Genomic DNA, 13,142 nt, shown 5'->3' on the forward strand with positions numbered 1-13,142 from the left:
CCTTGTGTGATGGTGAAGCATGTGTGTGTTTGTGTGTGATTGTGTGTGATTGTGAGTGAGTGCATTATTGTGTTTTAGAGAAGCATGTTTGTGAGTGTTTGTGTGTGTGCATTTATTTGTGTTAAAGTGAAGCATGTGTGTGTGTGTTTGTGTGTGTTTGTGTGTGATTGTGAGTGAGTGCATTATTGTGTTTTAGAGAAGCATGTTTGTGAGTGTTTGTGTGTGTGCATTTATTTGTGTTAAAGTGAAGCATGTGTGTGAGTGTTTGTGTGTGTGAGTGTATTTGTGTGGTACAGAATCGTGTGTGTGCATTTATCTGTGTGTGTGTGTAGTTTTCATAACGGCTCAGATCACATGACATCCTGATGTGAGTTTCAAACACATTTCCAGTGAAGGAACAAAGATCAGCAGCTCTGACGTCTGCAGAGTCTCAGAAGAAAAAGACGTTTCTTGGTCGATTCCTCCTGAAACACGGAGACAGAAAAATGTATCAACTTGTAAAATCATGCGTGAAGTGAGTCTTGAAGAAAAGTGACAATTATCATCCACTGACTTTAGTCTCTGTCCACTGGCGGATCCTTCAGATGGTCCAGCTCCGAGCTGGGGGCCGCTGTAAGATCACAAACCCTGTTAGCTTGTGTGCTTCTCACCAGCAGATGAAACTAGTGTCAACACTGATGCTAGCATGCTAGCACTCTGTCACATGGTCAACATCTGAGCTGAGACAAGATCATGTACTTACAAGACGAGTCAGAGTCGCCTGAAATGGAAAGAAAGAGGACAAATTACACCTGAAGAAGATGAACATAGAAGAGTTCCTCTGACCTCTTCTCATCTCTGCTGACCTTCTTTGACCTTCTATTCTTTCTCTCCAGTATCTGGAGATGATCTGGATCAAATCACAAACTCTCACCTTTCTTCTTCTTCTTGTAGATGAAGTATCCAACCACTGTGAGCACCAGAGCGGAGGCAGCGACGGCGGCCATGATGATGTACAAGGTCAGGAAAGTCCTGGCTGTGGATGGAGAGCAAAGTAAGTGGAGACATGATCAGGTGACCAGTGTTAGAGACGTGGTGGGGCCTCATTCAGCAGATCCATGCTGACCACACCTGGACTCTCATCTGGATGAAAGAAACCTCTGGAGACACCAAGAAGGTTCTGAAGACTCTTACCATTGGTCAGGATGTTTGACGGATCCAGTTTGGTGACCACGTCTTCCGGAATGCCGTCCAGTTGAAACACACACTCGTACCTGGACCAGTCGTCAGACGGGAGTTTCAGGTCCACCATGTTCTGGAAGGTTCCGTCAGGGTTGGGGAGGATCTCTCCGTGTTCCACGTCCTCGTGCAGCTCCTCTCCGTCTTTGGTCCAGAACAACATGGCTCTGTCGGGGTAGAAGCCTGTAGCGTGGCAGGTGACCGGAGAGCTGGCTGTCTTCTGGAGGAGAGACACTCGTGGACGCTCTGAAGGGAGAGACACCACACTTCAGAGAGAAAGTCAAAGGATGGACAGAGAATGAAGGAGAGGAGGAGGAGGGAGGACAGGGGTGGAGGTGAGGAAAAGAAGGTAAGAGGAGAGAGAGAGAGAGAGGACATGAGGAGAGAGAGGAGGGAGAGAAGGAGGAAGGAGAGCAGAAGGAGAAGAAGGTCATGGAACTACCTGTTCTCATCAAGGTTTTGCTCCCAAACTTCACAAACTTCTTCAGATCATTTGGACATTCCTGGGTGTAAAAGAACTTTTTCACTTTCTTCATGCCTTCATTCTGGTCCCACTTGTGTTTGGTGATGACGGCCTGAGGACTCGGAGCGACCCAGGTCAGAGTCTGAAGGTCAAACACGATGAAGTCTTCTCCATCATAGCCGTACTGTAGGTAACCTTTGACCTCTCCAGTCTCATCGTCCCACTCACAACCGTCCATCGTCTGAACGATGTGAACACCTGAGAGAGAAACCAGAGTGAGACCTGATCTACTCCACTGTTTAATACTCCACTGTGATCTACTCCACTGTTTAATACTCCACTGTGATCTACTCCACTGTTTAATACTCCACTGTGATCTACTCCTCTGTTTAATACTCCACTGTGGTCTACTCCACTGTGATCTACTTCACTGTTTAATACTCCACTGTGATCTACTCCACTGTTTAATACTCCACTGTGATCTACTCCACTGTGATCTACTCCACTGTTTAATACTCCACTGTGGTCTACTCCACTGTGATCTACTCCACTGTGATCTACTCCACTGTTTAATACTCCACTGTGATCTACTCCACTGTTTAATACTCCACTGTGGTCTACTCCACTGTGATCTACTCCACTGTGATCTACTCCACTGTGGTCTACTCCACTGTTTAATACTCCACTGTGATCTACCTCACTGTTTAATACTCCACTGTGATCTACCTCACTGTTTAATACTCCACTGTGATCTACTCCACTGTGGTCTACTCCACTGTTTAATACTCCACTGTGGTCTACTCCACTGTTTAATACTCCACTGTTTAATACTCCACTGTTTAATACTCCACTGTGATCTACTCCACTGTGGTCTACTCCACTGTTTAATACTCCACTGTGGTCTACTCCACTGTTTAATACTCCACTGTTTAATACTCCACTGTGATCTACTCCACTGTGGTCTACTCCACTGTTTAATACTCCACTGTTTAATACTCCACTGTTTAATACTCCACTGTTTAATACTCCACTGTGATCTACTCCACTGTGATCTACTCCACTGTGATCTACTCCACTGTGATCTACTTCACTGTTTAATACTCCACTGTGATCTACTCCACTGTTTAATACTCCACTGTGATCTATTCCACTGTTTAATACTCCACTGTGATCTACTCCACTGTTTAATACTCCACTGTGATCTACTCCACTGTGATCTACTCCACTGTTTAATACTCCACTGTGATCTACTCCACTGTGATCTACTCCACTGTGATCTACTCCACTGCGATCTACTCCACTGTTTAATACTCCACTGTGATCTACTCCACTGTTTAATACTCCACTGTTTAATACTCCACTGTGGTCTACTCCACTGTTTAATACTCCACTGTTTAATACTCCACTGTTTAATACTCCACTGTGGTCTACTCCACTGTTTCATACTCCACTGTGATCTACTCCACTGTTTAATACTCCACCGTGGTCTACTCCACTGTTTAATACTCCACTGTGATCTACTCCACTGTTTAATACTCCACTGTGGTCTACTCCACTGTTTAATACTCCACTGTGATCTACTCCACTGTTTAATACTCCACTGTGATCTACTCCACTGTTTAATACTCCACTGTGATCTACTCCACTGTTTAATACTCCACTGTGATCTACTCCACTGTTTAATACTCCACTGTGATCTACTCCACTGTTTAATACTCCACTGTGGTCTACTCCACTGTTTAATACTCCACTGTGGTCTACTCCACTGTTTAATACTCCACTGTGATCTACTCCACTGTGGTCTACTCCACTGTTTAATACTGCATTGCGATCTACTCCACTGTTTAATACTCCACTGTGATCTACTCCACTGTTTAATACTCAACTGTGGTCTACTCCACTGTTTAATACTCCACTGTGATCTACTCCACTGTTTAATACTCCACTGTGATCTACTCCACTGTTTAATACTCCACTGTGATCTACTCCACTGTTTAATACTCCACTGTGATCTACTCCACTGTGGTCTACTCCACTGTTTAATACTCCATTGCGATCTACTCCACTGTTTAATACTCCACTGTGATCTACTCCACTGTTTAATACTCCACTGTGATCTACTCCACTGTTTAATACTCCGCTGTGATCTACTCCTCTGTTTAATACTCCACTGTGGTCTACTCCACTGTGATCTACTCCACTGTTTAATACTCCACTGTGATCTACTCCACTGTTTAATACTCCACTGTGATCTACTCCACTGTTTAATACTCCACTGTGATCTACTCCACTGTGATCTACTCCACTATTTAATACTCCACTGTTTAATACTCCACTGTGATCTACTCCACTGTTTAATACTCCACTGTGATCTACTCCACTATTTAATACTCCACTGTGATCTACTCCACTGTTTAATACTCCACTGTGATCTACTCCACTGTGATCTACTCCACTGTTTAATACTGCACTGTGGTCTACTCCACTGTGATCTACTCCACTGTGATCTACTCCACTGTTTAATACTCCACTGTGGTCTACTCCACTGTGATCTACTTCACTGTTTAATACTCCACTGTGATATACTCCACTGTGATCTACTTCACTGTTTAATACTCCACTGTGATCTACTCCACTGTTTAATACTCCACTGTGATCTACTCCACTGTTTCATACTCTACTGTGATCTACTCCACTGTTTAATACTCCACTGTGGTCTACTCCACTGTATAATACTCCACTGTGGTCTACTCCACTGTTTAATACTCAACTGTGGTCTACTCCACTGTTTAATACGCCACTGTGGTCTACTCCACTGTTTAATACTCCACTGTGATCTACTCCACTGTTTCATACTCCACTGTGATCTACTCCACTGTTTCATACTCCACTGTGATCTACTCCACTGTTTCATACTCCACTGTGGTCTACTCCACTGTTTAAAACTCCACTGTGGTCTACTCCACTGTTTAATACTCCACTGTGATCTACTCCACTATTTAATACTCCACTGTTTAATACTCCACTGTGATCTACTCCACTGTTTAATACTCCACTGTGATCTACTCCACTATTTAATACTCCACTGTGATCTACTCCACTGTTTAATACTCCACTGTGATCTACTCCACTGTGATCTACTCCACTGTTTAATACTCCACTGTGATCTACTCCACTGTGATCTACTCCACTGTGATCTACTCCACTGTTTAATACTCCACTGTGATCTACTCCACTGTGATCTACTCCACTGTTTAATACTCCACTGTGGTCTACTCCACTGTGATCTACTCCACTGTGATCTACTCCACTGTGGTCTACTCCACTGTTTAATACTCCACTGTGATCTACCTCACTGTTTAATACTCCACTGTGATCTACCTCACTGTTTAATACTCCACTGTGATCTACTCCACTGTGATCTACTCCACTGTTTAATATTCCACTGTGGTCTACTCCACTGTGATCTACTCCACTGTGATCTACTCCACTGTGATCTACTCCACTGTTTAATACTCCACTGTGATCTACTCCACTGTGATCTACTCCACTGTTTAATACTCCACTGTGGTCTACTCCACTGTGATCTACTCCACTGTGGTCTACTCCACTGTTTAATACTCCACTGTGATCTACCTCACTGTTTAATACTCCACTGTGATCTACCTCACTGTTTAATACTCCACTGTGATCTACTCCACTGTGGTCTACTCAACTGTTTAATACTCCACTGTGATCTACTCCACTGTGGTCTACTCCACTGTTTAATACTCCACTGTGGTCTACTCCACTGTTTAATACTCCACTGTTTAATACTCCACTGTGATCTACTCCACTGTGATCTACTCCACTGTGATCTACTTCACTGTTTAATACTCCACTGTGATCTACTCCACTGTTTAATACTCCACTGTGATCTATTCCACTGTTTAATACTCCACTGTGATCTACTCCACTGTTTAATACTCCACTGTGATCTACTCCACTGTGATCTACTCCACTGTTTAATATTCCACTGTGATCTACTCCACTGTGATCTACTCCACTGTTTAATACTCCACTTTGATCTACTCCACTGTTTAATACTCCACTGTGGTCTACTCCACTGTTTAATACTCCACTGTTTAATACTCCACTGTTTAATACTCCACTGTGGTCTACTCCACTGTTTCATACTCCACTGTGATCTACTCCACTGTTTAATACTCCACTGTGGTCTACTCCACTGTTTAATACTCCACTGTGATCTACTCCACTGTTTAATACTCCACTGTGATCTACTCCACTGTGGTCTACTCCACTGTGATCTACTCCACTGTTTAAAACTCCACTGTGATCTACTCCACTGTTTCACACTCCACTGTGGTCTACTCCACTGTGATCTACTCCACTGTTTAATACTCCACTGTGGTCTACTCCACTGTTTAATACTCCACTGTGGTCTACTCCACTGTTTAATACTCCAGTGTGGTCTACTCCACTGTTTAATACTCCACTGTGATCTACTTCACTGTTTAATACTCCACTGTGATCTACTACACTGTTTAATACTCCACTGTGATCTACTTCACTGTTTAATAGTCCACTGTGATCTACTTCACTGTTTAATACTCCACTGTGATCTACTCCACTGTTTCATACTCCAATGTGATCTACTCCACTGTTTAATACTCCACTGTGATCTACTTCACTGTTTAATACTCCACTGTGATCTACTCCACTGTTTCATACTCCACTGTGATCTACTCCACTGTTTAATACTCCAGTGTGGTCTACTCCACTGTTTAATACTCCTCTGTGGTCTACTCCACTGTTTAATACTCCACTGTGGTCTACTCCACTGTTTAATACTCCACTGTGATCTACTTCACTGTTTAATACGCCACTGTGATCTACTCCACTGTTTCCTACTCCACTGTGATCTACTCCACTGTTTAATACTCTACTGTGATCTACTCCACTGTTTAATACGCCACTGTGATCTACTCCACTGTTTCATACTCCACTGTGATCTACTCCCCTGTTTAATACTCCACTGTGGTCTACTCCACTGTTTAATACTCCACTGTGGTCTACTCCACTGTGATCTACTCCACTGGGATCTACTCCACTGTGATCTACTTCACTGTTTAATACGCCACTGTGATCTACTTCACTGTTTAAAACGCCACTGTGATCTACTCCACTGTGATCTACTCCACTGTTTAATAATCCACTGTGATCTACTTCACTGTTTAATACGCCACTGTGATCTACTCCACTGTTTCATACTCCACTGTGATCTACTTCACTGTTTAATACTCCACTGTGGTTTACTCCACTGTTTAATACTCCACTGTGGTCTACTCCACTGTGTAATACTCCACTGTGATCTACTCCACTGTTTAATACTCCACTGTGGTCTACTCCACTGTTTAATACTCCACTGTGATCTACTCCACTGTTTAATACTCCACTGTGGTCTACTCCACTGTTTAATACTCCACTGTGATCTACTCCACTGTTTAATACTCCACTGTGATCTACTCCACTGTTTAATACTCCACTGTGGTCTACTCCACTCTTTAATACTCCACTGTGGTCTACTCCACTGTTTAATACTCCACTGTGATCTACTTCACTGTTTCATACTCCCCTGTGGTCTGCTCCACTGTTTAATACTCCACTGTGGTCTACTCCACTGTTTAATACTCCACTGTGATCTACTCCACTGTTTAATACTCCACTGTGGTCTACTCCACTGTTTAATACTCCACTGTGATCTACTCCACTGTTTAATACTCCACTGTGATCTACTCCACTGTTTAATACTCCACTGTGATCTACTCCACTGTTTAATACTCCACTGTGGCTTACTCCACTGTGATCTACTCCACTGTTTAATACTCCACTGTGATCTACTCCACTGTTTAATACTCCACTGTGGTCTACTCCACTGTGATCTACTCCACTGTTTAATACTCCACTGTGATCTACTCCACTGTGATCTACTCCACTGTTTCACACTCCACTGTTTAATACTCCACTGTGATCTACTCCACTGTTTAATACTCCACTGTGGTCTACTCCACTGTTTAATACTCCACTGTGATCTACTCCACTGTGATCTACTCCACTGTTTCACACTCCACTGTGATCTATTCCACTGTTTAATACTCCACTGTGGTCTACTCCACTGTTTAATACTCCACTGTGGTTTACTCCACTGTGATCTACTCCACTGTTTAATACTCCACTGTGATCTACTCCACTGTTTAATACTCCACTGTGGTCTACTCCACTGTGATCTACTCCACTGTTTAATACTCCACTGTGATCTACTCCACTGTGATCTACTCCACTGTTTAATACTCCACTGTGGTCTACTCCACTGTGATCTACTCCACTGTTTAATACTCCACTGTGATCTACTCCACTGTTTAATACTCCACTGTGATCTACTCCACTGTTTAATACTCCACTGTGGCTTACTCCACTGTGGTCTACTCCACTGTTTAATACTCCACTGTGATCTACTCCACTGTTTAATACTCCACTGTGGTCTACTCCACTGTGATCTACTCCACTGTTTAATACTCCACTGTGATCTACTCCACTGTTTAATACTCCACTGTGATCTACTCCACTGTGATCTACTCCACTGTTTAATACTCCACTGTGATCTACTCCACTGTTTAATACTCCACTGTGGCTTACTCCACTGTGATCTACTCCACTGTTTAATACTCCACTGTGATCTACTCCACTGTTTAATACTCCACTGTGGTCTACTCCACTGTGATCTACTCCACTGTTTAATACTCCACTGTGATCTACTCCACTGTTTAATACTCCACTGTGATCTACTCCACTGTTTAATACTCCACTGTGGTTTACTCCACTGTGATCTACTCCACTGTTTAATACTCCACTGTGATCTACTCCACTGTTTAATACTCCACTGTGATCTACTCCACTGTGGTCTACTCCACTGTGGTCTACTCCACTGTTTAATACTCCACTGTGTTCTACTCCACTGTGGTTTACTCCACTGTTTAATACTCCACTGTGATCTACTCCACTGTTTAATACTCCACTGTGATCTACTCCACTGTTTAATACTCCACTGTGATCTACTCCACCGTTTAATACTCCACTGTGGTCTACTCCACTGCTTAATACTCCACTGTGATCTACTCCACCGTTTAATACTCCACTGTGGTCTACTCCACTGTATAATACTCCACTGTTTAATACTCCACTGTATAATACTCCACTGTGATCTACTCCACTGTTTAATACTCCACTGTGATCTACTCCACTGTTTCATACTCCACTGTGATCTACTCCACTGTGGTCTACTCCACTGTTTAATACTCCACTGTGATCTACTTCACTGTTTAATACTCCACTGTGATCTACTCCACTGTTTCATACTCCACTGTGATCTACTCCACTGTTTAATACTCCACTGTGGTCTACTCCACTGTTTCATACTCCACTGTGATCTACTCCACTGTGGTCTACTCCACTGTTTAATACTCCACTGTGATCTACTCCACTGTTTAATACTCCACTGTGATCTACTCCACTGTTTAATACTCCACTGTGATCTACTCCACTGTTTAATACTCCACTGTGGCTTACTCCACTGTGATCTACTCCACTGTTTAAGACTCCACTGTGATCTACTCCACTGTTTAATACTCCACTGTGGTCTACTCCACTGTGATCTACTCCACTGTTTAATACTCCACTGTGATCTACTCCACTGTGATCTACTCCACTGTTTAATACTCCACTGTGGTTTACTCCACTGTGATCTACTCCACTGTTTAATACTCCACTGTGATCTACTCCACTGTTTAATACTCCACTGTGATCTACTCCACTGTGGTCTACTCCACTGTTTAATACTCCATTGCGATCTACTCCACTGTTTAATACTCCACTGTGATCTACTCCACTGTGGTCTACTCCACTGTTTAATACTCCACTGTGATCTACTCCACTGTTTAATACTCCACTGTGGTCTACTCCACTGTTTCATACTCCACTGTGATCTACTCCACTGTTTAATACTCCACTGTGATCTACTCCACTGTTTAATACTCCACTGTGATCTTCTCTTCTTCTCTGAACTTGTATGATCTACTCCAGTTTCCTCCTCTGATCTACTCTGTATACAAGATTGATGGTTCAGGATGTAAAAAGGTTGAACATGATTCAGTTTAAGGTCAAACATTGATTTTAAAGACAACAAACCTCCAGTTTGGTTGAATCTCTGTTTTACTATTTCAATGTTGTTCTTGTGGACCTGCTGATGGTTATTTAAGATATTTGTGTTTCTCTCCCAGTACTGAGGATCATCTGCTGTGACCTGGATCATCCAGTCTTGTTTGGGTACATTTCTCCTGGTGTTGCTGTCGTAGTGTTCCACTTCAACTCCGTCCACATAAGTGACAAAAACAAACTCTGGGAAGTTTTTAACTCCAGCAGACGCAGTGATGAAAAACTGCATTGTGTGAATCACTGTGAGACACAAAAACAAAGTTTAGATCTTCTCTGGTTCTGATGACACAACGTTGTGATGCAGCAGAACAATCACATCTTCTACAAAGACAAAGAGGTGAAGAACAGAGGGACAGTCAGCAGTGACACAAAGTTCACGTCCACACACGGACACCAGCAGAACATCCTTCACACTTCACTCTCCAAGAACCCTGGCTAACTGGGACACAACTATAGAAGAAGAAGAAGAAGAAAGAAGAAAAAACGATTAATATTAATAACAATCTGAAATGTAATAAATATTTATAATAAAACAAATAAGGAATAAAGAGAATTAAAAGAATAAATGGATGAATTAAGAAGAAACAGGAGCAACAATGTTGAAAAAGATCAAACAACTAAATTGAAATTGTTTTTAAAAAACGCATAGATAATAAAATATTAAAACCAAGTTCATGGAACAAATCTAAGAATGATTGATAGAATAAAGATCATTGAAGGACATTAAGGTTAATGATGAACTTAAATAACATGAGTTTATATCAGTTTATAAATAACATGTTTCTGAAGATTACTGTTCAACATGATTGTAAATGTTTCATTTAGATATTTTAAGTCCAAACACAAGTTCAGAGCAGCTGCTTCACTGAGTTGCTCCAATAAACTGTGAGATGTGATAATATGTTGAAGTGAGCTGAGCTACAAGGTTGTCTGAACATGCGCACTTAAGAAATGCGACACTTTCTTTGTTTTTATTTCCTCATTTTAGTTCATGATAGACTTGTTTACTAAAGTCAAATCAATGAAAATTGTAAAAGCTCTTCTTGTGAGTCAATGAATCTCCTGATGGCAGCATCGTTTAAAAACAAGTGATCAGCTCATGAAGCAAAACTCTGGAGTCACTTTCTGTTCAGCGTCAAACAAGTTCCTCCGTCAATCAACAGAAGTGACTCAACAGCGCCACCAGGTGAGCACCTGACATTGAGCTCGGATCTACTTTTCTGTGTACGACTTCTTCACGGTTCTGAGATGAAAAGTGAATCAGTGAAACACTTTGACTCCTCTGAGAGTGAAAAGGTCATGAAGGTTGTAGTGAAGAGTATTTGGAGAAATAAAAGGTGACGCAGGTGTGAACACATGAAAGTGGAGGAAGGAGACTCACTCGCAGTTGAGCTGTGGATCCACACAACAAGCACAAACAACACCTTCTTCATCTTCAGCTCTTTTCTGGAGACTAGGATCCAACAAGTCTTCAGGTCGACGAACGAAGTACAAGTGAAAGTAAACAACAGACGCAGGAAGAAATATCTGAGCCAATGAGGATTCAGTGTGACGTCACGTCCAGATGGAAAGTCAAAGTAAACCAAACATGTTATTACGACTATTTTCTGTGACAAAAACTCCACTTTAAACTTTATTATTATTTCTTAGAGTCGTTCTTCTGAACCTTAAAGTCACGCAGAATGTGAACTATGGAATACCAGGAGTGTCAAATTAAAGTGAAGAGAAATAAAAGTGGATTGAATTACTTTTTATTTTGACATATATACGTATAAACTTTCTTTCCTTCCTTTCTATTCTCTTTTATTCAGAAAAAAAAGTTTTTCTAAAATATTACTATGAAAGTAAAAAATAAACGAGTTTTTTGTGGAGACGAGAAAAGCTTCTAGTTCCCTCTAGTGGTTCAAACATGACATTGATCCCAAACAGTAAGTAAGTAAGTAAGTAATGTTTATTTATATAGCGCTTTTAAATACATTTGAATGATTTTCAGTCATTTTCATCAATTCAAGAACCATTTTTATCATTATTTTATGGACAGACTTTCTGTAGTTAAAAAAACACTTGAACTATCTTCAGTTCCCTCCTGGTCAGTGAGCTCTTGGTGCTCTACGATCTCTCCAACATTGTATGGTCTCACAGGAAGTAAAACTGCCTGTTCTTGGTACTATTTACCCACAAACCTTAGCATGAACTGGCCCTCAAAAGTAAACCTGTCAGAGAAAGTAAAGGTCTCAGGCAACAGCAGGTTGAAAGTGGGGATATAAGCAGTGGAGAAAATAAAAAAAGTAACTTTCAGGTTGAATTATAGAATTAAAATATATCATTTTTACTTAAAGTATACAATATTTGATTGTTTTTTTAGTTGATAAATCTCATACAGAAATAAAGTTGTGTGATGAGCTACATTATTTAACTTCATCAAAATGTCTTTAAATCCATTTTAATTAACATTTTCAATCAGGTTTTGTTTTTACACACAAATAAATGTGATCAGTATCCGTTCATGGTGATTGTCCTTATCTGCCACAATGATTCTTCCCTGACTGAATATCTTTTGAGCGTGTTGTGTTGAGTCTGTAATGCTGCCAACAAAGTTATGAATCTACAAGTTTCCTGACACACTTCGACTAGAAATTGTTCTTGATGATAGTTTATTGAAAATAATTCTTCTCACTTTTGTTTCTTTGTCAAGATGAAACATTAAACATTTCCACATGGTTGGTTTAAACACTCAATGTGAACATTTTGGTGCATGTGTTGAACTTTCATTTGGATTAATATGTAAGTTCACAGTATTGAGGGGAGGAATATGATCAGAGTGTTGGTTTTCCATTTTAAAAGTGTAAATATTGTCTCATTCTGCACTTTGTCCAGGACGAGAACACAGTCTTCTCTTTCAGTCAGACAAGCCTACTCTTGGGATGAAGGTTTTTGATCATCCATTGTGCCGACCAAGGCTTTTCTATGGTTTTCCACCAGTGTTTCCTCTTTCCTCTTGAGAACAGTGAGGCTCGAGGGTTTGAGGTTGATTTTAGTGGCACCAGAAGCTCCAACAAATCACTGGTTCCTCAACTGGTTGGCTCTACAACAAACTGAAGAAATGCTGACTCTGCTCTCTGTTCTAATGTTGACCACAAACTGTTCTTTGTACTGTAGTTCACAGAAATAAATAATATTTTACTCAACA

The 13,142-nt window shown here is 41.1% G+C and overlaps 1 protein-coding gene across 1 annotated transcript; it reads right to left on the minus strand.

The window, feature by feature from the left end:
* Positions 1-554: 554 nt before the first annotated feature.
* LOC148074851 (major histocompatibility complex class I-related protein 1-like) lies at positions 555-10,196 on the minus strand (the record flags this gene model as incomplete). The annotated part of the gene is made up of 5 exons (XM_087796136.1): positions 555-610; positions 914-1,015; positions 1,174-1,464; positions 1,661-1,939; positions 9,926-10,196. Coding segments are annotated over 5 exons (999 nt in total), but the record flags the coding sequence as incomplete, so codon positions are not given.
* Between the last annotated feature and the right edge of the window lie 2,946 nt (positions 10,197-13,142).

The sequence above is a fragment of the Callionymus lyra genome, chromosome 7 (assembly GCF_982586985.1).
Source record: "Callionymus lyra chromosome 7, fCalLyr1.hap1.1, whole genome shotgun sequence".
Lineage (NCBI taxonomy): Eukaryota > Metazoa > Chordata > Actinopteri > Syngnathiformes > Callionymidae > Callionymus > Callionymus lyra.